Raw genomic sequence first — 25,557 nt, 5'->3', positions numbered from 1 at the left:
GGTAGGAATGTGCAAGGAAGAACACGTAGTTGATGTGGCTGGTGGGGAGTGAGCTGGGGGAGGTGGAGCTGGGGCCCATAGCAGGGATTACAGAGGAGCCACTACAGTTATCCAGAACTCTTTCGTGCAAGGGTTGTCTATAATATACTTTAAGGCATAAATTATTAACAAGTCCCTTCAGTTTTCTCTGTGAAGCTTGCTTGTTGAGTCACACTGATCCCTAGTAGGCTGAATTTCAGATAATTTCATTCCACTTCTCCTACTGAAATGGTCTGGCTTGGAAAATGAGACAAGCAGAAAATAAAGGAAAATGGGAACAAAAGTCACTTGAAGTCCTCTAAAGAACACCAAACTAACCCAGGTTTCAGCAGGATGAAATTCTAGACTCAATTCAGAAGTGGGGAGCCTAGGATGAACAGGTCTAACTGCTACCATTTGGATACCAAGACAGGACAGTGTGACCAAGAGAAAACAGCTTAAAGCAAAGCAACATGACCTGCCTTCTTTCCCAAGAAACAGACACACTGGGCACATGCATGCATGTGGTCAAGGAGGCTTAGGCCTGGGATAATGACATAAGTCAAAACTCTGGTGTGCCTGTGTCTTATTTAAATCCTTTTTACCCAATGAGTTACACTGTAGGCAACTTCAAGGCAACTTCAAATTTGACTAAAGTTTTTGTGGGCCTCCCTGGTGGCTCAGTGGTAAGGAACCCATCTGCCAAGATAGGAGGCATGGGTTCAATCCCTGAGTTGGAAAGATCCGCTGGAGAAGGAAATGGCAACCCGCTTCAGTATTCTTGCCTGGAAAATTTCATGGACAGAGGAACCTGGTGGGCTACAGTCCATGGGGCCTCAAAGAGTCAGATTTGACTTTGTGACTCAGCGACAACAGTCTTTGGTAAATAGCCCCATTGTTGGCTGAAAAACTGGTCCTAAAGAATAGAATTTAAGAAGCATCATTAAATACGCCTAATCATGTTGCAGTGATCTCAGAGGTAGGTGGCTTTACAGATGTTAAGACTTAGTTGAGACTTAAAAAAAAAAAATCACTCTAGAATGAGGTATGAATAAGCATGGTAGAAGAAATTATAATATATTAAATCTTCCTTTTAGAGGTTCTCCTGGTGCTAGGAATGAAGACAATTCATAATGACCACTCATCTCAGTGTAGGTTGTCTTATTATTTGCCATGAAATGAAACCAGAAATTCCACTCAATTTCCTGTTTCTTTTTACAAGGCACCCAGAAAAGTGGCTGTAACTTAATTTTAAAGAACTGATATGGAACTGTGATTTTTAGTTTGGAAAGTAATTCTAGACAAAAGACAACATGCTTTCAAGAATGAAGCATGGCAGCATTATACCAACTGCCCAAGGAGTCCAGAACTGAATTATGAAAATTAAAGTTCCCTGGGAAGAATCATTCTTTATCCTACACAGAGGACAAAAGAAGACTGATCTAGTTTAATCCTTTCATAAAAACCTCAGTTACATAAAGAACGGAGCACTAGTCCCCACCCATCCATTACCAGGAATAAACTGTAGCGGTTGTTGATCGAGATAAAAACCACGGGCGCATCTCTTACAGGAAAGTTCTAAAATGAGCCTAATCACTTTAGTTTGATTCATGGATCCTGAAACAGAATTAAAAAAATCGGAAGGTGTTCCTTGTAGCGGACAAAGGCAGTGAAGAATCTCCCTCCTTCCGGCAACCATCAAGGTTGGAGGAAGTTCCACGCACTTGCAATCTATCCGGAGACCCAGTTCCCTTCCAGGCTCTGTGTTTTCTGTTTTTCTAACTGTACCCACTCCGGTATTCTTGGGCTTCCCTTTGTGGGTCAGTTGGTAAAGAATCCGCCTGCAATGCGAGAGACCTGGGCTCGATCCCTGGGTTGAGAAGACCCCCCGGAGAAAGGAAAGGCTACCCACTCCAGTATTCTGGCCTGGAGAATTCCATGGACTGTATAGTCCATGGGGTCGCAAAGAGTCGGACACGAATGAGCGACTTTCACTTCACTACTTTACTACCACAGACAAATCAGGACCCTCAGAATTTTTTTTTTTTTTTTTTTTTTTAATGCAAAGGACTTTGGCGTGTCACAGGTGAGGCAATCAAGGTGCAGAGAGCAGCAATGACTTGTCCAAACTCAGCCCATGGCAAAACGAGAATTCAAACTGAAGTCCGTCAGACTGTAAAAGCTTCCACCAACCACTCAGGTTTCTCGAGAGTAAATGGAGGAATCACGACGTCCACAAAGCCTTACTCCCGGAAACCTGGAAGGATCAGATGCAGACCAAGGAGCTGAACATCATCGCTTCTAAAGCGCCAAAGCAGGGTGTAAAACTGTTTCCACCTGAGTGGAGATGCGGAGTCTGAACTGCAGCCGCGGTTCCAGGAAAACCCCCAGTCCTCTAACGCCAGGCTCCCCCATCCAGACCCCACCCCACGCCGCAAAATCTCCCCAGCCCCGCGCCTGGGCCAGCGCGGCCCAGCCCCGGGCGGGGGAGGGGACGGGGGACGTGAAGGAGGCGGCGCGCGCACACTGCCCCGACTCACCTGTCACCCGGGCCGCGCCAGGGCGCACGCGCAGGGCCCGCGGTCGTGCGCGGAGTCTGCACGCCGGCCCCCACCCTCCGTCTCCGTAAGGGTCCTTCCACTTTTACCCCCAGCCCTTCCCTTATCCTGAGCCGGCCAGACCCCGGCTTCCGCCACTGGTCCCTCGGCTGTCACATGACAGAGGGGCGGGGAGCGGCGGCGGGGCGTCATGTGACCGCTCGCCGGCGACTACTGATGACGTCCGAGCCCGCGCTCGCCGTTTCAGCGACAGAGGAAGGGAGTGAAGGAAGGAGTTGGGGTCCGGGCGCGGGGAATCCGGGCGCAGCCAGACAAGAGCTACATCCGGCAGCCAGGTAAGGCAGGAGCGAGGGATAGCGATGGGAGGGTGACGAGGGGTGTCGCCTCCTTCTCGGGCGCTCGGCGGGTGCCCGGAGCTGCGATCTGTGGACCTGGGTTATGGTCGTGGTTCTTTTCACGGTCACAGCGGGGAGGCTGGGGCCGTTGACCTCACTCTCCAAGACGCCATCTCTCCATCCTTTGGCTCTAAATATGTGGATCATGAATTATGTTTTATTGAAATATTGTTCACTTACAGTGTGTTAGTTTCAGGTGTACAGCAAAGTGATTCGGACATATATGTGTATATGTATATATTTCAGGTTCTTTTCCATTATAGATTATTAAGATATTGAATATAGTTCCCAGTGCTTTACAGTAGGACTCTATTGTTTATCTGTTTATATACAGTAGTGTGAGGTCCCGAATTCTTGATCTAAATAAATCTGGTTTGAGCTGGCTTTCAAAGCAGGGCCTTGGGCACATATTTGAAATAAACTCTCAGGGCGTCAGTTTCCTTTTCTCTTCTCTCCTGTAAATGGTTGTGAGGATTAACTATAATGAGAGCAAAGCTTAGGGATGCCAGTTCATGGCATGCTATAGGGGACATAGAAATGGTTTCTGTTATTGATGTAACTCTTCCAAATTTTTATTGGTTGCCTATTTTGTGTGAGGGGCTGTTTTATGTAGTGTGGAATATGTCAGAATTCTAGTTTAAGTTGCTGACAAGGTGAAAGAGTGGCAGACATGTGAGCAAGTGGACCTGGGTTCGATCCCTGGGTTGGGAAGATCCCTTGGAGAAGGAAATGGCAACCCACTGCAGTACTATTGCCTGGAAAAGCCCGTGGACAGAGGAGCCTGGTAGGCTATAGTGCATGGGGTTGCAAAGAGTTGGACAGCACTGAGTGACTTCACTTTCACTTTCACTTTAAAGTAGAATATGTGTGTGTGGTTGGGGGAGGGGGATAGTAGTAGCATGAAGAAGAAAACAAGCAATTGTTTGTATGGATAAGAGAACGCTTCATAAAGATGTAACCTTGCATATTGAAAAAGAAGGTACAGCTCTGGTGGCTGAATTCGTATAGGGCCCTATGGATTTAAAGGTGGTCAGCACAGTATCTAGGTTATTTGTGTGCTTACCACTTGCTGTACCCAAAGATGAGAGGGGTATTTTTATTTTTACATTAGCTGATTATTGGCCACCCCATCTACAGAGAATCTTAAAGACCTGCTGTGGTCTGAATGTTTATATCCTCTCCTACCCCACTCCCAGATCATATGTCGAATTCCCAAAGCCAAGAAATGGCAATTAGGCGCTAGAGCCTTTGGGAAGTGCTTAGATCGTGAGGATGGAGCCCTCCAAGTAGGCTTGATACCTTTATAAAAGAGGCTCTGGAGAGGTCTCTTACCCCTTCTACCATGTAAAGACACAGAACTAGAAGGCCTTGGCCATGAACCACAGGAAGAGGGCCTTCAGCAGAATGCGACTGTACTGGTGCCTTGACTTTGGACTTCATAACCTCCAGAACTGTAGAAATGTTTCTGTTGTTTATATGTTACTGTGTCTGTGGTATTTTGTTGCAGCAGCACCAACTGATGAAGACAAGGCCTGTAGGGAAAGCAACAGAATATGCTAGGGGAAAAACTCAGGAAGTGGGTAATCATGTTTTAAGCTTTCTTTGAGACCATAGGTATAGAGAACAAAATAATTACTGTTCCCCCAGGAAGGCTTCAAGAAGTGGTCAGTTTGAACCAAGGTTTCTCAACTACTGCACTGACATTTGGGACCAAATAATTCTTTGTTGTGGCAGGCTGCCCTGTGACTTACGTACTTAGCTGTACTTACATGCTAAGTCACTTGAGTCGTGTCCAACTCTGCGACCCTATGAACTATTGCCTGCCAGGCTCCTCTGTCAGAGATAGGGAAAAGCCATTTCTCTTGCTTTTGGATCTGAATCGTTCCTCTTGGTATTTCCGAATTACAGAAAGATGTTTCCCTCACCTGTCTGCAAGTGTAAAGTTTCATTGGAGTAATGTGAATTTTGCATTCATATAAAAAGGATGGCTTTCCGTTTGTCCAGGATTATATTAATCCTTATATGAAGGTGAAGAAGTGAAAGTGAAAGTCGCTCAGTCGTGTCCAACTCTTTGCGACCCCATGGACTATACAGCCCATGGAATTCTCTAGGCCAGAATATTGGAGTGGGTAGCTTTTCCCTTCTTCAGGGGATCTTCCCAACCCAGCAATCAAACCTGGGGCTCCTGGATTACAGGCGGATTCTTTACCAGCTGAACCACGGGGAAGCCCAAGAATACTGGAGTGGGTAGCCTATCCCTTCTCCAGCGGATCTTCCAGGCCCAGGAATCGAAGTGGGGCCTCCTGCATTGCGGATTCTTCACCAGCTGAGCTATCAGGAAAGCCCTTAATCCTTATATACATTGTGTCTTACTTCAGGCTCCTGTTAAAAATTATCATAAACTGGTGGTTTAAGCAACAGAAATTTATTTCTCACAGTTTTGAAGACTAAAAGTTGTTGGTGTGGTTGAGTACTGGTGGGCTCTCCTCCTTGTTTGCAGATGGCCACCTTCCTGTATCTTTACATGAAGGACAGAGAGAGTGAGCCCTGTGTCTCTTCCTCTTCTAACGATGCCAATCCCATCATGAGGGCTCCCCCCTCATTTAAACCTAATCATCTCCCACAGGCTCTATCTCCATATGTCATCACATTGGAAATTAGGGTAAACATGAATTTTGGAGGGCACAATTATCTCAGTGTTCACCATACCTGAATTATTTGGGGTGCTTCATAAAAATATCATTTCCTCAGAATGTCCACTAGAGACTGATTCAGTAGGTCTGAGATAGTATCCATTAATCTGTATTTTTAGAAAGTATTTCAACTGATTCTTAAGATCAGACAAGTTTGAGAAAACTATAAAATTTAATTTATCCTTACAATAATGGCTTATCTCTTTTTTAAACGGGGTTGGGGGGGAGGGTGAGAACCGAAGATAGAGAAGTTAAGCTGTTCAACCAGAGTGATGCAGTTTTGAGTGATGTGGACAGGTGGAATTTCCAGGCATTGGTGACCAGGGTCCATTTCACTTATGCACTATTCTGTATTGCTGCTCACAGTGATGATTAAGTCAGTGGTGATATTTATTCTCATTTTAAAAGATGGTTTACCAGGCATTATTCTGAGTGTTGTGTTAAACAAGTGAACTCATTTGGTCCTCCCAGTAACCCTTGATACTGGCGCTGGATCATCCTCATGTTACAGAAAGGGAAGGGAGGGCATTGACAGGTTAAATAATTTGTCGCAAGTTACTCAGCAACTTTAATGGCAAAATCAGGCTTAGAACTCACATAGTCTGGCTCCAGAGGCTACTTGTTGACCCCCCACTGGAGTTTTTAGAAGTTAACTCCTACTAGTATTGCCCCCACGTTTTACTCTATAACATAACTAATGTTTGTTTTAATATAAATGTGTTTCATGTTTTCTTTAAGTAAAATTAATATTCTAGGAACATATGTCCTGTTCATACTGTGACTAGCCTAACCCCTAATGTGTATGTATGTGTGTGATAGTGTGTGTGTATATATATATAATACTTTGATAATGGTATTTCTAGAACAGTGCTGTCGAGTGCAGTAGCCACTAGACACATGTGGTTATTTAATATATTTTTTTTTGCATTGTTTCTACATAGCAGAGCATTGACAAAAATAATAAGGTTACTTAGTTGATAAGTTTGGTTTTATAAAAGATATTTGTTGAACAGAGATCCTCTGAATAGAGGCAGAAATAGGTAAAAATATTAGTGGTGAAATATTTGCATATATCTATTGGAAAAATGAGAATAGAATAGAAAACATTTTCCATTTAGAAGTATTACTTCTGAGCTTCACAGTAGGTTACTTGTAGTATTTTACAGTTTAAAAAAAAAATGGTCTTCAGAAAAGACTCATTTGAAGGTGTCAACAGCTTCACATTCATAAGCATGACATGCAGTTTTGAAGAGAATTTCAGGAAATCCTATGAAAAAATAATAAGAGCACACTGAGATAATACATCTTCAGAAACACCCATGTCATAGTATTAAAGACAGATGGCTAATAAACTGATTAAAGAATATGACTGTGTACCAAGAATAATGATTTTATTTTTTTTTAAGTTTTGGTATTGATATAAAAAGACTTCTAAATCTGTTTAGAAGAAAGGCACTGCCAAATAATTCTCAAACTACTGCACAATTGCACTCATCTCACACGCTAGTATAGTAATGCTCAAAATTCTCCAAGCCAGGCTTCAGCAATAGGTGAACCGTGAACTTCTAGATGTTCAAGCCGCGTTAGAAAAGGCAGAGGAACTGCAGATCAAATTGCCAACATCCGCTGGATCATCGAAAAAGCAAGAGAGTTCCAGAAAAACATCCATTTCTGCTTTATTGACTATGCCAAAGCCTTTGACTGTGGATCACAATAAACTGTGGAAAATTCTGAAAGAGATGGGAATACCAGACCACCTGACCTGCCTCTTGAGAAACCTATATGCAGGTCAGGAAGCAACAGTTAGAACTGAACATGGACAACAGACTGGTTCCAAATAAGAAAAGGAGTACATCAAGGCTGTATATTGTCACCCTGCTTATTTAACTTCTATGCAGAGTACATCAAGAGAAACGCTGGGCTGGAAGAAGCACAAGCTGGAATCAAGATTGCCGGGAGAAATATCAATAACCTCAGATATGCAGATGATACCACCTTTATGGCAGAAAGTGAAGAGGAACTAAAAAGCCTCTTGATCAAAGTGAAAGAGGAAAGTGAAAAAGTTGGCTTAAAGCTCAACATTCAGAAAATGAAGATCATGGCATCTGGTCCCATCACTTCATGGGAAATAGGTGGGGAAACAGTGGAAACAGTGTCAGACTTTAATTTTGGGGGCTCCAAAATCACTGCAGATGGTGATTGCAGCCATGAAATTAAAAGACACTTACTCCTTGGAAGGAAAGTTATGACCAACCTAGATAGCATATTGAAAAGCAGAGACATTACTTTGCCAACAAAGGTCCATATAGTCAAGGCTATGGTTTTTCCAGTGGTCGTGTATGGATGTGAGAGTTGGACTGTGAAGAAAGCTGAGCACCAAAGAATTGATGCTTTTGAACTGTGGTGTTGGAGAAGACTCTTGAGAGTCCCTTGGACTGCAAGGAGATCCAACCAGTCCATTCTAAAGGAGATCAGTCCTGGGTGTTCATTGGAAGGACTGATGCTGAAACTGAAACTCCAGTACTTTGGCCACCTCATGTGAAGAGTTGACTCATTGGAAAAGACTCTGATGCTGGGAGGGATTGCAGGCAGGAGGAGAAGGGGACGACAGGATGAGATGGCTGGATGGCATCACCGACTCAATGGACATGATTTTGAGTGAACTCCGGGAGTTGGTGATGGACAGGGAGGCCTGGCGTGCTGCAATTCATGGGGTCGCAAAGAGTCAGACAGAACTGAGTAACTGAACTGAACTGAACTCTGTTTCAATGAGGATATGTTACTAATTTTTTTAAAGTGTAGTTGACTTATAGTATGGCTATTTAAATTTAAATTGGTTATAATGAAATAAAATTTAAAACTCAGTTCTTTTGCAGGCTGCTGCTGCTGCTGCTGCTGCTAAGTCGCTTCAGTTGTGTCCGATTCTGTGCCACCCCATAGACGGCAGCCCACCAGGCACCCCCCGTCCCTGGGATTCTCCAGGTAAGAACACTGGAGTGGGTTGCCATTTCCTTCTCCAATGCATGAAAGTGAAAAGTGAAAGGGAAGTCACTCAGTCGTGTCCGACTCTTCGCAACCCCATGGACTGCAGCCTACCAGGCTCCTCCGTCCATGGGATTTTCCAGGCAAGAGTACTGGAGTTGGGTATTGATGCTATTGTGACCATCAGTAATCACTGCTAAATAATAATCACACTCGCACGGTGGCTTCCATATTGGACAATGCAGACTATAGGAAGAACATTTTTGTCATGGAAGAAAGAAGTTTTTTTAGATAGTGCTGTTCTGGACAATTTAGACTTACACTAGAATCAAGATTGACCCCCCAGATAACTGAATACTTGAACCATATCATTTGGTCCTTGCAGGGTTGTGCTTTTTGAACAACAGTTGGTGTTATAATAATAGATGTACCCCCAAATCTAAATGACTTTGCAAAACTGAAGTTCATTTCAATTTCTTTCATGCATGGAACCTGACTGGTGGGCAGTTTTCCTCCAAGCAGTGATGTGGGAACCTAGGCTCCTTCCTTTTGGTGATTCTCCATCTTCAGTATGTGACTTCTAAGATCATTGCTTGTCTGTTTCAAGCTGTAAAATTGGATGGTGTAGAGAGAGAGTTCGGTTTTTATGCCAGGGCCTGGAGGTGGCTTCTAATTCACTGCCTTGAAATCAGTATTTATACGTCAGATAAGTTAAAAATTGCAGGTTTTTAAAATTCTCCCTTATTAAACTGTTTTATTGCCACTATTTTCTTTTTTTGGAAAAATGCATCATATGAGCAGTCTACTCTTTCTGACCCATTTTTGTTTTAGGTTTTCAGGAACTGAGCTCTTGTTGAATTCTTTAGAGAATCAGGGAATCTTTTGGAAGAGAGTATTATCCCTCCTTTAAAAAAGGAAAACACTTACCTTCCCTGTATGTTACCGGGCATATGTGTTTGGTGGCCCAGATAATGGCACAATGCTTTGATATCCTTTCAAGGGATATAGAATAGGTAGCCTTTGTAGAGATACTGAATACAGTCATATGGATATTTCTAGTGGTTCTGTTTTTCTATGCAGTTATTATTCTTATTCATAAATCTCATTTCACTGTATTTGAAAACTTAGGTAATAATTTCAAGATGCCGGGGCGTTCCACTTCAAGTTCAAGTTCAGGTTCAACTGGTTTTATATCCTTCAGTGGTGTAGAATCTGCACTCTCCTCCTTGAAAAACTTCCAATCCTGTATCAGCTCCGGAATGGACACAGCTTCTAGTGTGGCTTTGGATCTCGTGGAAACTCAGAGTAAGTAATAATGAAAACGTCTTTCTTTAGTGTCTGTTTTGAGGTGACCCTGTGCGGTGGCATTGCTCTAGGGATGTGAGATACCACTCACCTTTTGGGTGAGCTTGGGGCGCTCATTTAACCCTTTGGGCATCTGTTCTCTCATCTTGTTGTATGTATACCGCATACTAATGTACAGAGGGTGAGATGAGATTGATTCATTTGTATGTGTTCAGACCCTTATGTTCAAACCACTAGAAACTGCACTAGAAATTTATGTGCTGAAACATGAAGGTTTCTGATCTCAAGGAGCATACAATCAAAAGTATGTGGTATTTGTGAACTGTATGGTATATAGCATTGTGATAGTTATTTTTCAGTAATTTAACTATATTTTGTTCTTGCTTAATTACTCAGTAGACAGCCTAAGCTGATGCTAGGGGTACTGGTAAAGGCAGGCCTCTACAATAAAATGAGAGAAGTTCAGTTTTCCTGAACTTGATCACAATTTTTTGATCAGAAGATCTAGGAAGATGTTATTTTCTTTGTTTAGTTTAGATTTATTTTTATTTTATATCTATCACATATAGAAGCACGGGAGCAACATGTTTCTTCTTTTGTTTTACTATCGCTGTTTTTTAGCAATTTGATTGTGATATGCCTTGATGTGATTTTCTTTGTTTATTCTTTCTGGTGTTCTTTGAGCTTTATGGATTTGTAGACTTATGGTTTTGATCAAATTTGGAAAAAAATTTCTGCTACTATTTCTCTCCCTTCTCCTTCTGGGGCTCCAATCACATGTATGTAAGACTGCTTGGTAATGTTCCATAAGTCACTGAGGCTTGGGTGATTTTTTTCAAGTCTTTTTTTTCTCCTTGGCTTCAGTATGAATAGTTTCTTTTGCAGTGTCTTCAAGTTCGTTAGTCCTGTCTTTTCAAGGGTCTAATATGCTAAGTCTATCCAGGGGACTTTTAATTTCAGAGACTTTTTTGAGCTTTAGAAAACATAAAAAAGAATTAAATGGAATCTTATTTTTCTCTTCATTATGCTCATGTTTTCTTTTGTATTCTTGAGCACATGAAGTGTATTTTTAATATCCTTGTCTGTTTTAATATCCTTGTCTGCTGATTCTGTTAGCTCTGTCCATTGCTGCTTGAGTACATTATGTTGTGGAGTTTCTGAATTTTGTCATCTTCCTTTGAAGAGTATTGACCTTTGTTTTGGTTGGCAGCTAAGTAATTTGCGGATTAGGTTGATCCATTCCAGGGTTGTTATTAAACTTCATTAGGACAGGTCTAGTGTAGTTTTCTCTTCTTGGGTGGCTCAGTGGTAAAGAATCTGCCTACAATGCAGGAGACACAGGTTTAGTCCTTAGGTGGGGAAGATCCTCTGGAGAAGGAAATGGCAAACTGCTCCTGTATTCTTGCCAGGGAAATCCATGGACAGAGGAGCCTGGCAGGCTAGAGTTCATGGCTTCTCAAAGAGCTGGACTTGACGTAGCGACTGAGCACGCGCACAGTGTGGCTTCACTTAGGGCTGACTTAGCTCTTAGGAGGAGGCTCTGTATAGATTCCTGAAGGGCTTTCTCTGCATACCTCCCTCACTGTGCTCTGTCTTGCAAAACCCCTAATGCTCAGCAACTTGAACTCCAGTCTCTGTCTCTTTGGTCCTTCCAGACTGCTGTGCTCCACTTAGATTCTTCCTCCTCTCTGCAGGAAGGAGAGCAATTAGAGGACTTACCTCACCTGATTTCACAGGAATCCCAATTCTGCTCTGCCTGTTGTCTCAATGTCTGAAAGCAGTTGTTTCCTATATTTTGCCCAGCCTTACGGTTACTCATGGTAGGAAGGTGAGTTCCATACTAGATATTCATTCACAGAAGGCAGCAGAAGTCACCCATCTTTAGTGGGTATTCTCTAAAGGTCTTACCCCTGTCCAGCCTGATTTGTAGTCTCTTTTTGACACTGATGGAGATTTGGCTTTGGTAGGTAGTCCTGGGGAAACTCATAATAAAATCTTAAACCATGAGAGAAGAGCTGTTACATAACCTCCTGGAGGGTTGTATCAGTTTTTTTTCAGGATTTGGTTTGAAGATTTCTGAGTGTTTTTAATACAAACTTCATTTTTGTTTTTTTTTGTTTTTTAATAAGATGTATATTTTGATACAAAATGCAACTTCTTCTGTGTTATTTAAGAGGAAACATAAGCATCACTTTTTGAAAGATTCATGCTCTAAAGCAGAGATTGGCAGAGTTTTTCCATCAGGGGTCAGATAACAAATATCTTAAACTCTGTGGGCCATGTGGTCTCTGCTGCAGCTACTCCATTGCAGGTCTGACAGTTATTATGAAAATAGTTTTGATCCTGTGGACCTTGTGGAAGGGTCTCGGGGACCACACCCTGAGAACAGCTGGTTATGAACCTGAACTGGAGTGCCTATGAGCAGGATTTAGGTGACGGGAGAAGCTCTATACAGAGAGGAGGCCTAGAATGACCCCCACTGGAGTAATTGAGCAAACGCTTGTTGGAGAGCAGTCTTCGTGTGGCACCAGACTGAGGTGCCGTCTCCAAGGACCCAGAGAGTAGAAAAACACCCGTCATTTAAGTAAATTTGATGCTAACTCAGTCTGATGGCAACCCACTCCAGTGTTCTTGCCTGGAGAATCCCAGGGACGGGGGAGCCTGGTGGGCTGCCGTCTATGGGGTCACACAGAGTCGGACAAGACTGAAGTGACTTAGCAGTTAGCAGCAGTCTGCAACAGTAGATGAAAGACTTTAAGAGACAGAGCCAAAATTGCCCCTTAAATGGAGGACTTAAAATCAGTCTGATATGGGCTTTAGTCCCAGTTACAGCCTTCGTTCTGTAACTTGCTCAAAGATAGGTAATTTTCTTTGGATTTTGAACTTATAATTTTTTATCTGCGAAATATCTGATTCTTGCTGAATATGTGAGGAACACTTGGACGAAAAGAATAAAAAGATGCATATTTAAATTGCCTAAGGGTTCAGTAGATGAGAAAATTTTGATGGAGAGCTTTTGTATTTTACTGCTCTATACTGCTTTCTTTCTATGCCTTACTGAAAGAAGCAGAGCAGAAAGACTTCAGTTATTGAGGTCAAGCAGGGACTGGATGTCTGTTGAACTATGCCAAGGTACAGCGGTGATGGTGATGGCCGTCCTGCTCCAAAGGTAAGAGCTGGGTGTGGTACACGCAGCAGACGTGTGCAGGTCTGTGCTGTTTCTACAGGTGCTGTCTCACTTGGTCCGACCTGTGATCCTGCCCAGTAAGGACTATTGTTAATCCCCGCTGTGAACCACTGAGGCTTAGTGAAGCTGAGTACCTTCCTAAGGTCACACAGTTACTCGGCAGTGGGAGTTGAGATTTGCGCATAAGCGATTTGACTGCAGAGTTTCTGCCCTTAACCGTTACACTTTATTGAAAATTGATTTTGTCCTTCAAGTGGCATTTGCAGTAGTTGGATAATATTGAAGTAACATTTAGTGATATTTAGCTCAGAAAGTTTCGGTTATTTTGTTGAGATTGACAGTATCTGATTTTCCTTTCTTCTCCCTCTCCCTTTTCTTCTTCTTTTCCTTTTCCCTTTGAAATTCCAAAGTGAGGTTGCAAGGCTTTTTCTGAAACAGCCCATCAGCTTTTGTCCTTTTCTGCAGGTGGAGTTTTCAACTACTTCCCTTGGACATTTGTGCGTTTCCTGGGCTTTAGCGTCTTCTGTTTACAAAGGCAGAGTTGAGTCTGGTTGTGGAAGGAAGAAGCTGGGATCTTTTGGGGTCATTGTGCTGACCCTGGCTGTCTATTTCTAGACTCATCATGGCAGGAAAGTCAGTTCCTTTTTGGGTAACTGATGGTGGGCAGGTTTCCTCCCCTGCAGCGAGTACATCTTGGCTGATAGAAGCAATACGGTGAATTGACTGAATGATAATCAGTTTTCTCTCTTGTATCCAGAATTTGTATTCCAGCTAAGAATCATCACCTTTTAAACCTGATTCCTTTTCTTTTTCACACCTTACTCCATCCAGGCAAGAAACAGAGTTTTCACTTTGTGACAGTTACTTGAGAGTTAATGATGAATAAAGAACAGCTGCTGCTGCTGCTGCTGCTAAGTCGCTTCAGTCGTGTCCAACTCTGTGCGACCCCATAGATGGCAGCCCGCCAGGCTCCCCCGTCCCTGAGATTCTCCAGGCAAGAACACTGGAGTGGGTTGCTATTTCCTTCTCCAGTGCATGAAAGTGGAAAGGGAAGTGAAGCCACTCAGTTGTGTCTGACTCCTAGTGACCCCGTGGACTGCAGCCTACCAGGCTCCTCCACCCATGGGATTCTCCAGGCAAGAGTACTGGAGTGGGGTGCCATTGCCTTCTCCATAAAGAACAGCGGTCAGAGTTAAAAACTTGCGTGGTCTTGGAAGTTTGTGCTCTTGATGAATAACTGAAGTTTTACAAACATTAAGCATTTCGTTGAGTGCATACTTCTTAATTTGAATGCTTTTGGGGGTAGTATTCTAGTTTCCTCCTGAAATAAGGCATTCCTAAATCTAAACATTTGATGAGTAGAAAGAAAAAGAAAGTTATGAGCACCCATAACCCTCTCACTCATCATCTAATTTTGTGAAAAAGGAGTGATTATTTTACTTAAATCCTTTATGTTAAGTTTATTTTCAGAATTACTTAATGGTTTGAGAAGCCAGCACATACTGACGTCACATTCTCAAGACTTATTTTCTTAGGCAGATCTGGATTTTCATTGTATTGTAATAAATTTCTCTGTCTTAAGAACTGCTTCTTACGGCCAGGACTCTAGTTACGGGGAAGGTTTCTTTTGGGCCTCACTCTTATACTGTATTCCATAATTATATTATTGAGTAGAAGCAGTAATTAGAAGGAAGTAATGATAGTGGGGTGGTGGCCAAAAGACAATAAAAATAACAGTAACCGTAAGAAGCCAATGTTTGTGTGTCTTATATCGCTTTTGTAACTGGAGCCAATTATAAAAGCAAGAGATTATTATAACTTAAATAAATGAAGACTATTGAGAGTTACGGTATCTGTAGTGTTAAAAGTATAAAAGCGTGGCCTACAGAATATGAAAAATCCAGGTCTCTAGAAGAGCTCAGTCACTTTGCCTGTGTCTTCGTAGTTCCCAGGTGTAGGGAAAACTGCACTGTTTCTCCTCTGCCACTCACGACACTTCTAGCTGTCGAATGTCTGGGTGTTTCCCCCACTCTAAGCAGTTCTCCAAATCTCTGTGGCCACCAGCTGGGTGTCCTGCTGTTCAGTTCGGTTCTGACACTATACCTGGAGTTAGTGTCAGATCTCACAAGCTATGGACTCAGTCCTGTAAGTCTGCCCTTTGGGTTCTATTGATAGAATTAGCTGGAGCAGCTCACAGAACTCAGGAAAGCAGTTACATCCTTGATTGCTGATTTATTATAAAAGGGTACATCTCAGGAACAGCCAGGTGGAAGAGATGCCAAGGGCAAGGTGAGAGGGAAAGGGCACAGACCTCCTGTGCCCTCCCCAAGCCCACCACCTGCCCAGCACCTCTGTGTGTTTACCAACCCAGAACTCTCTGAGCCCCACCCTTTTGGGTTTTTATGGAGGCTTCATTACATACCCAACAAAGGCCTGTAGAGTCAAAGGCTATGGTTTTTCCAGTAGCGTTTTTCATGTATGGGTGTGAGAGTTGGACCATAAAGAAGGCTGAGCACTGAAGAACTGATGCTTTTGAACTGTGGTGCTGGAGAAGACTCTTGAGAGTCCCTTGGACTGCGAGGAGATCAAACCAGCCAATGCTAAAGGAAATCAACCCTGGATATTCATTGGAACGACTGAAGCTGAAGCATCAAGACTTTGGTCAACAGATGCGAAGAACCGACTCATTGAAAAAGATCCTGATGCTGGGAAAGATCGAAGGTAAAAGAAAAAGAGCACAGCAGAGGATGAGATGGTTAGATAGTATCACTGACTCAGTGGACATGAACCTGAGCAAACTCAGGGGGAAGCATACTTCTATCACTGGTGTAGTCACTTTATTTGTTATCTGTCTGTCCTGTATGTAAGCCTTTTCCTCAGCTGTTAAAGTTCCCTGTACTGTTGACTGGTGTCCTGGAGATACATATGAGATACTATTAAATGTATCACCACTGTTATTGTATTGTTTAGTCTTGATCTGGGAACATGCCTCACCTCCTGATGTAAGAGTTGTAGCGGGTGAAGAAAAGCGAGCTGGGAGAGCTGACTGTGGGCCGATACTATTAAATGTGCATGCAGTGAAAATCCCACATGGTGCAGTGGTAAAGAACCTGGCCTGCCAATGGAGGAGATGCTGGTTCGATCCCTGGGTCTGGAAGATCTCCTGGAGAAGGAAACGACAACCCTCTCTAGTATTCTTGCCTGGGAAGTCCCATAGACAGAGGAGCCTGGCAGGCTACAGTCTATAGGGATGTAAAGAGTTGGACACGACTGAGAAGGCACACAGACAGGCAGGGTGGTGAAAATCACTGAACGGGGTAGTCTTATCCTCACTCTATAGACGGGGAAATGAGGCTCACTGAGTTGAAATAACTTAGCACAGGGCACACACCTAAGTGACAGCTAGGGGATTTGAACTTAAAACCAATTTGGCCTGATTTCAGCCCCTTGACCTAGATTTTCTGGTGCCACTTTCTCTTTCTGATGACCCTCAGTGGATGGCAGTAATTCTTACCAGCTGTTAGTGATGTCAGAGGCATTTTGGGGGTATATTTTCTCTATCTCTTATTGCAGTTCCTTTATATTATATGCCATTGATATTAATGTCTGTTATGTTACCTGTCATATTTGAGGCTTGGTTTTGTATGGTTAGCCTTTAAAGAGGTTTTTTCTTTTAAGTGATAGGTTTGTCATCTAAGCCATGGAGTAAAGGATGGTATATATACTTAATTGTGACTCTGTGGACCAGTAGTCATATTGGCATGTATCTCTTGATCCAGTTTTTTAATTTCAAGCATATAACTTTTAAATTATAAATAAACAGATACTTATTAAAAATTAGTCCCCCCCCCCCCCCCCCCGCCCCGCCAAGAAGAGCATAATAGCAAGCTGAATTTAAGGGAATGTAAACAACTAGATGCATTGTGGAACTCCTCTTAATGAATCCCAGTTGTCTTAAGTTATTTAAAGTAACCAAGTTCTCCTCTAAGACCTACATAGAAAATAAACAGTTCAGCAAGGCTTCATCAGACCTGCTTTTCTCTTGATTACTTTATTAGGAGCAGATATAAACAGTGGGCCTTTTTTGCAATGTCTGCTATCATTAGGGGGTGTTATCATCAGTGTGCTCTCCGTCACTCAGTCATGTCCGACTCTTTACAACCCCACAGACTGTAGCAGCCCAGGCTCCTCTGTTCATGGAATTTTCCGGGCAGTAATACTGGAGCAGGTTGCCATTCCCTTCTCCAAGGGATCTTCCCAACCCAGAGATGGAATCCGTGTCTCGTGCATCTCCTGCATTGGCAGGTGGGTTCTTTACCACTGTGCCACTTGGGAAGCTCTTTGGTGACTCTTTATTTAAAAATCACCAGTGTTCTACCACCTTGGCTTTTCATGTGTTCCCCTTTTTCAGGTGGGCCCCCTTGAGAGGCCATAACCTGATATCCTGATAACAATTAATGCTTTTTCTTAAGGTGGCTCATGTGGTGAAGAACCTGTCTGCAATACAGGAGATCTGGGTTTGATCCCTGGATTGGGAAGATCCCCTGGAGGAGGGAATTGCAACTGAATTCCATGGACTAAGGAGCCTGGTGGGCTACAGTCCATGAGATTGCAAAGAGCCTGAGCAACTAACACTTTCACTTTCTTGGGCTTGGCTTCCTTGGTAGCTCATCTGGTAAAGAATCCACCTGAAATGCAGGAGACCTCGATTTGATTCATGGGTCGGGAAAATATGATGGAGGAGGAATAGGTTACCCTCTCCGGTATTCTTGGTGGCTCAGCCGGTAAAGAATCCACCCGCAGTGTGGGAGATATTGGTTCGATCTCTGGGTTTGGGAAGATTCCCTTGAAAAGGGAACAGCTGCTACCATTCCAGGATTCTGGCCTGGAGAATTCCATGTACTATATAGTCCATAGGGTCGCAAAGAGTCGGACACGACTGAGCAACTTTCACTTTCATTGTATTTTTGTTTTGTTTTGTGTTTGGCCTTTCCTTTGAACTGGATTTCCTTGGGGCACAGACCTCAGGGTGCACTTGGGATATTTTCAGAGCCTGGGACTTTCAAATGTTGGATGTATATTAATGTGTTAGTAAATGGCTTTTAACACAGTTCCTTAAATACAGATATTTGGATTCAAAATGCAGAAAACTAAATTGCTTTCCAAAATTAGAAATTGAGCACTTTTGTTCATTGTTGAACCTAATTTTTTAAGACTTTGCAGTTAATTTTTGTGTCGGTACTGATTAATCCAGTAGTGCTCAAACATGAGAGGAATTAACTTAGAGGGCTTGTTAAAACAGATTCCTGGGCCCTAGTTCTAAAGTTTCAATAGGTCTGGGTCAAGCTGATGTTGCTCCTCCGTGGGCCAAGAACCCTGGTCTAATCACTGTTTCCCCTTTGGCGGGAAGCATACACCACTAGGTGGCACCAGAACACTTGTTAATCAGTAGCTGTTGCGCCCTTACTGTGTGCGTTAACTGCAGGTTCAAGATTGTTTAAAAGGTATAATCGCTAAGTTACTGAAATTTCATAACTTGGAACCTGAGTTATTCTGTATATCTAAGGATACAAAAAATGTGTTGATTCTATCAGAACAACAGAAAGGTAGGGCTATTAAGGTTAAGGTCACCTCTTCCAGGAAGGAATGAGGACTAAATACCTGTCCTTTCCACTGGCTTTATTTCTATCTATCCAGGTTACTCAGTTCATTTACCAGAGATAGATGCTGGCCCTGTCACAAAATAGAAATGTACATCTCATATTTATTACTTACCATTCTACCTTAGTGAATCTTGTTGTTGTCGATAACATTTAAAAACCACTTTTAAAAGATTTATATGTACTGTTCACACAAATATGAACAGTAGGTATAACTCTATCGGTGGGCCAGCTGTGGTGGGGACAGTTTGGGGACGTTAGAAAGTGTGAAGTGTGTTTTCCTTTCCTGCTGCCTTCCTTAGTCAGAAAGCTGGGCTGTTTCCTTTTTAAGGCCCACAGAGAGGAAAGTCTGGGCTGTCGTTGGCCTCACCTCACCTCGTGTTACTCTGCACTCTCACTCCATAAATTTCCAGCCATTCCAACACCTCCAGATTCTCTTTCTTCCCCTGACTCTAACAACCTGAGAGTTGGCATGGTTTCTGCACATGATGGAATGTGTGGAAATGATTGCTTGTTGTGCTCTCCTGTTTGCTAAGCTCTCCCATCCACATTGGGATGTTACTTTTTGAAATAGTGAATGAGTCATATTTTAGTTTTTAAAACAGAGTTTGTATAGTACCTCAATACTGCCTGGGTTTTTCTAGACGCTGGAGAACAATCTTTGTGTTGATTCTACTTTTTAAAAAATCTTTGAAGCAAAGACCTAACGGGTATGAAAATGACTACCACAGAAAAAACCGAAATGGAGTCACTTGATCAGATTTTAAAATTAGATTGGCACTTTATCATGTATCTTTGATCACTGAAAAGAATTAAGACTATTTTAATTTTAGGAAAAGGAGACAGTTCATAGCAGAAGTAGAACAGACTTTAGAATCATTTTTGAAATATCAGGTCCTTTTTAAAGGACATAAAAGTTTGTCTCTCAGTAAGCAGAAAGGAGGTTTTATTAGATTGGTGATTAAAAGATGAAACCAATTTGATTATTCTACAGAAAATATTTATTATCCAGATCCATTTCTCCCTGTTTCTCTACACCTGAAATTACGTATGTGTGTGCTACATAAATGTAAAGTATTATTTATATGTAGCAGCACTGTCCAGTAAAAATATGTGAGCCACATGTTTAATTAAAAATTTTCTAGTATCCTCATTACAAGAAGTAAGAAAAAAGAGGAGGCAATAATTTAGTAATATTTTATTTAATCTAATCTTGTCTAAAATATTATCTCAACATATAATCAATATGACAATTGAGTTATTTTTGTACCCACATTCTTTTCTTAGTCTGGACTAGCAATGTTTCAGATGCTTAATAGTTCCATGTTAGAAATGGCAGTTGTAATAGCAGCAAGTACAGAGGGCATTTTAGTTTCCACTGACTCTCAGAGGAGGGCAGAAAATTTTAATGGTAGTTAAATCAGTTAGTTTTGAGATTTTTTAAAGTGGTTTTGGTGAATATTCACGTTAAACCAGTTGGTAAAATAGGATAATATATTATCTGTTGATTTTTTTTTTTCTTTCTTTCTCGTTTTTTTTTTAATTCTTACCAGTCCTCTACCACTGGTGAGATTGGTATTTTAGGTTTTTCCCAAAATTGTTTAACTAGCTTAAAATCACTTACTTCTGCAGATCCTATTAATATTTGTTTGTTTGAAATGTCACATGCTGATTTGACTCCACACCTACAATATTTTCATATTTGTAGTTGATGTGTTAAATTAGTTTCTTGCTGGTGTTGAGCAAGCTCGAGAGGCTAAGCCTCTTAACTTCAGCAGCCAGAATATTCTGGTTGCTGTAAACCATTAGGCCTGTCAGCAATTGACCTTGGAAATGCTAATTTGCTTCTCCCTGGGTGCTGCTCCAGGCACTGGCTTTCTCTCTGTGGGTGGGAGTTATGAACCCAATTTGGAGAAGAACTGGAGGCCCTTGGGGCAAGTTCCAAACAGATGTGCTTCTTGCTTCACTTTTGCATGTGACCAGCTCGCAAGAGGCATTCCTTGCATGAATTTCTCTAAAGGCATTTTTGAGTTGGCACTTAAGCCTAGACTGAAGTTGAGAGGCTTCATTACCATGTGGATCTGCTCTTCCCCTGATTCTAGCAGCATCTGGGCCATAGTGAGATTGATTAAAAAATGATCTCACTGCTGTTTCATTATTGCTCTTGATGGGATTTTACTTAGGATAACTAACCTAGCTTTCTTTTAACCCCCTCCCAGTTAATTGCCCTATTTTTTATGGCTAAATAGTATTCCACTCTTTGGGTATACATTTTCTATGTGCACTGATAGACATCACATTGTGGTTATTAATAAATTGTTATTTGTATATTATTAAGAAATGCTGTTTTGCACATTTGATTTGCATTTCCCTGATGAGCAGTGATACGAAACTTCTTTTCATGTTCTTTCTGGACATTTGTGCATCTTCTTTGGAGAACTGTCTACTCACATCCATTGCCCATTTTTGTATTGAGTTATTTGTTTCTGAGTTATAAGAATTCTTTATGTTTTCTAGGTATCAGTCCATTATCAAATAAATGATGTGTAATTTTTTTCCCATTCTGCACGTTTTTTTACTTTCTTGATAGTAGTCTTTGAAGCATAAAAGTTTATTTGATGAAGTGCAATTATCTGTTTTTTCTTTTGTTGCCTGTGGTTTTGGTGTCATACCTAAGAATTCATTGCCAAATTGAAGGTCTTGCAAATTTATACCTAGTTTTTCCCCAGGAGTTTTATAGCTCTAGCTACTCTATTAAATTCTGAATGAATTTTGTATGTGGTTTGAGTTAGTGGTCCAGTTTCATTCTTTCGCATGTAACTGTCCAGTTGTTACAGCACCATTCCTTCTCCAATGAATAGTCTTCGTTCCTCTGTTGAAATTCAGTTGACCATTGGCATACATGATTATTTTTGGTCTCTCAATTAATTCTGTTCCATTGATAGAATTCTGTAGTCCTGTCCTTGTACCTGTACTGCAGCGTCTTGTAGCTTTGTAGTAAGAGTTGAAGTTGGAAAGTATAGTCCTCCAACTTTGCTCTTCTTCTTCAAAATTGTTTTGGGTCTTTGGGGTCTCTTGTAATTCCAGTTGAATTTAAGGATCAGTCTATCAGTTTCTACAAAGAAGACAGCTGGGATTCTGATGGGATTGCATTTATTTAGATCTTATTTAATTTCTGTCAACAGTGTTCTCAGAGTATTAGTCTTACACTTCTTTTGTTAATTTATTCTAAAGCGTCTTATTCTTTTTGGTGCTATTGTAAATGGAATTATTTTCTTAATTTCATTTTCAAATTGTTCATTGCAAATTATGAAAATACAATTTATTTTTATTTGTTGATCTTGTATCCCGCAACCTTGCTGAACTCACTTATTAGTCTATATATATATATATATGTATATTGTGTGTATATGTGTGTATTTTTAATGGATGTGGTAGGATTTTCTTTATGCAAGATCATTCATGTCATCTGTGAATAGAGATAGTTTTATGTCTTCCTTTCCAGTCCTTGTATTTCTTTTTCTTGCTCGATGTTAGAACCTGTGGTAAATGCAGTGTTGAATAGAAGTGGCAGGAACAGTCATCCTTGTTGTTTAGGCAACCCCATGGACTCTAGCTTCTCAGGCTCCTCTCTCTGTCCCTGGAATTTTCCAGGCAAGAATACTAGAGTGGGTTGCTATTTCCTTCTCCAGGGGATCTTCCTGACCCAGGGCTTGAACCCGCATCTCCTGTATTGGTATGTGGATGCTTTACGACTGAGCCATTTGGGAAGCACAACAGGCATCCTTATTGTGTTCCTTATCTTAGGACAGAAACATTCAGTCTTTCATCATTAAATGTGATGTTCTCTGCAGAGCTCCCTTCCTCTTGCAGTGTCCTCCAGCACTACCCCCGTTGAGAAAGTTTAACATTCTGCTCACTGTAAGGAGAAATGCTTAAAGCCATTTCATTCATTACCACAGAGCATGTATAAAAAGATAAGCTTTGAGCTGGGAGAGGCAATAAATTGATTAACTGGCACAGCACATAAACAAGTAGAATAAAACTTTAAAAGCGCTGTGAGAGTACACTATGTATAGTAAACAGTGGGGGCATTGTGGGGTTAGTACATTCTAGCTGAGGGCCTTGAGGAGGAATTTCATGTAGAAGATGCTGACCAAAAGATGAACAGTGGCTTCTGTAGAGTGGGAGAGGGTATCTCTGAGGAAAGCGAAGGTGAGAGGTGGTCCAAAGAGTTTGGTGTCAAGGTCTGTGGAGGGTCTGGGGTTTTACCTTAAGTGGATGCTATCCAGTTAGCCTGCACGAGTGGATGGATGCTGGCAGAGGGCAGGAGACTCCTGAGTCTGAGACAAAGGCCTTTCCCGTGGTACATCAAGCCTTGTGATTCTGCCTACCTCCTGTAGGTTCACTCCCAATCTGAGTCCTTTCAGGGTTGATAGGGAAGAGCTCCAGGGAGATACTGCAGTGGGCTTGTGTTGGAGTTGAGGAACCTTAAGCTTGGGGAACTCAGATGTTTTGAATAGGCAGTAAGCCTGCCTGACTTTTGCTCTGGAGTGAGACTCTTGCTCTGTCTTAGTCTTCCAAAGCTTTGTTCATTATACAAACATCCTTGAGAGATAGTCTGGGACAAAAGGGCAGATCATGCTTCCGCACATTGTGCAGAGCTGTGTGAGGCATAAGAAGAATTGCTTCCCGACACCTGACAGATCCAGGGAGGTGGGAGTAGTCCACCTTGAAGGCTAGCTGCAGTTTGGCGCTTCTCAGATTTTTAGCACCATGTGTTAGAGCTTCAGTACCGTTACATCAAGATGACCTGGCACATTTCATCCTGCAGTAGTAAGGCCTCGGTTACTGGCACTTTCCTTCCTTCTTTTCCTTTTTGCCCGATAGGGCAGCAAAATACTTTGGTTGGCTAGGTAGAATAATTTAGAACTTTTAAGAACCAGGTCTGAAAGTTAATAGCATGGAAACTTGAGGTTTTGGCTTCTTCATCTGTAAAATAGGGGATAATATTGTCCTCATATCTAATGAGTATTTGATTGTGGGCCCACAAACAGCTCCTTTATTCCTACCTTATTTAGGGTTGATGTGAGAATTGAATAACATGTATAAAATGCCCTTCACAATACTTGGCACAAAGCACTCACATTTTATTGGTCAGTTACCTTTTTTCCCAAATTTTTGAACACATCCTCTCATTTATTTGTTTGGTTGTTTTACTGTCAGTTATAGTTTTTATTCAGTCTCCAAATTGTCCACAGAGCTGTTTTCATTAGATTTTTTTTTTTAATTGAAAAATCGTTGTTAGTTTCAGGTCAATTACTTTTTGACCACTGGAGGTAAAAAAAAAAAAACAGTTAATAGTTATTTGGGCCCTTTGCAGAGGGGAATGATCCTTTGGAGCTCTTGGTTGAGAATTAGTATTGTATAAAGTAAATACTGTACAAATTTAATATTGTACAAATAGCCCTGAGTTAAAATGCAAGTTCTGTTATCTACTATCTGTGTTTCTTTAAACCAGTTACTTCAGTTCTTTGAGCTCCTTTTTCTTTGTGGGTAAAATATGGCCAATATCTCCTTTTCACAGTTGTTCCTAGTTTGAAACAGTTTATGCACTTTGTCATGCTGGATGTACTTTTCACCTTGGCTTGTCAGCCTGTAAACACTTACCTTGATAATAAAGAGAATTAGTGGATAAATAACTGTAAAGTATATACCTTCCCATTGGAATGGAGAATTACACAGAAAATGTGTTGTGATGGCCAAGTGTATGTGGGGGAAACGGATGGAGGTGAGCATTATCTTCTCAGTAGGAACAAAATGACATCTATGATGGTTTCTGAAGCAGAAGCGTGTTCTAGTTTCAGAAAAATTAGTATGGGATTTAATTTCAAGCACAGAGGATCAGGGTGCCTTTGGGACAGACTAAAATAGATATTTAAACTGGTTGCAAAAAAGGATTATGTGGTATGTTACACAGAAGATGCACTTCTTGTTAGTCTACTCACTTACAATGGAGCCTTCCAGAGTCCTTGGATTATTTTGGAATTTGTTGAATTTCAAAGAATTTCCCTGTATCTGCCTTATTTTTCCAAGGTGTACTATGCACTTGTGTTTAGATAGTTAATAATTGGGAAGGAAAATACCAATAATAGTTTAGTAATGAACCCTACTAAATTCATATATCAAATCCCTAATAATACCTAGAAGCCTTCTCATAGATCCAGGTGAACTTAGAGATTATCATGCGAGTCCAAGAGTTGTTTCAGATGATTGACTGTGAAACAGTTTCTCTTCTTTATTCTTTTCCCTTTTGATTAACTAATGGCATGTTACTGTAATTTCCCATTCATCCAGTTATTTAATGATATTAATATTTGCATTTTCACTCCAGTGATCTTGTTTTTGCTTCTCATCCTTACTGTTCTCACCAGTTGGGGAACTTCGCAAAACATAAGCAAAATCCTTCACATTTTAATACAGTTAGAGCACAAGTGAAGCAGATGACTGCCTTATGAACAGGGATTTTAATAAACTTTTGTTCTGTGTTTATTTAATGGATTTAATTGGTCCCAACCAATGAGCACCGTGGGAATGGATTTCTCAAGAACCTTTTAGAAAGTATACTTGCCAAAATTTGAATTTCCTGTCAGTGTTTAAGAGGTGACTGATTTAACTTCTCTTTTTCATTAAGACTGCATTTTAACTCTGGATCTAGAAAAGAAGTGAAGTTTTAAGAGCTAGGATAGGTATTCATAC

The 25,557-nt window shown here is 41.4% G+C and overlaps 2 protein-coding genes across 5 annotated transcripts in view; one reads left to right on the top strand and one right to left on the bottom strand.

The window, feature by feature from the left end:
- Window positions 1-2,741, bottom strand: part of WASHC5 (WASH complex subunit 5) — a 53,029-nt gene extending 50,288 nt beyond the window's left edge. The window contains exon 1 of the mRNA XM_027560859.1: window positions 2,559-2,741. The gene's annotated coding sequence lies outside the window, so the exon portion shown is untranslated. The remainder of the gene's footprint in view (window positions 1-2,558) is intronic.
- Window positions 2,742-2,814: 73 nt separating this feature from the next.
- NSMCE2 (NSE2 (MMS21) homolog, SMC5-SMC6 complex SUMO ligase) overlaps window positions 2,815-25,557 on the top strand; it is a 237,617-nt gene continuing 214,874 nt past the window's right edge. For 2 of the 4 annotated variants that reach the window (XM_027560864.1, XM_027560862.1), the window contains exons 1-3: window positions 2,826-2,911; window positions 8,541-8,646; window positions 9,775-9,951. In XM_027560864.1, coding sequence (XP_027416665.1) covers window positions 9,789-9,951 — 163 coding nt within the window. In that variant the 5' untranslated portion in view covers window positions 2,826-2,911; window positions 8,541-8,646; window positions 9,775-9,788. Of the gene's footprint in view, window positions 2,912-8,540; window positions 8,647-9,774; window positions 9,952-25,557 lie in introns of all 4 variants that reach the window. The other 2 variants (XM_027560865.1, XM_027560863.1) reach the window with 2 other exon arrangements.

The sequence above is a fragment of the Bos indicus x Bos taurus genome, chromosome 14 (assembly GCF_003369695.1).
Source record: "Bos indicus x Bos taurus breed Angus x Brahman F1 hybrid chromosome 14, Bos_hybrid_MaternalHap_v2.0, whole genome shotgun sequence".
NCBI lineage: Eukaryota > Metazoa > Chordata > Mammalia > Artiodactyla > Bovidae > Bos > Bos indicus x Bos taurus.
The sequence above is the reverse complement of the archived record's forward strand: the minus strand, read 5'-3'. Positions and strand labels throughout refer to the sequence as shown.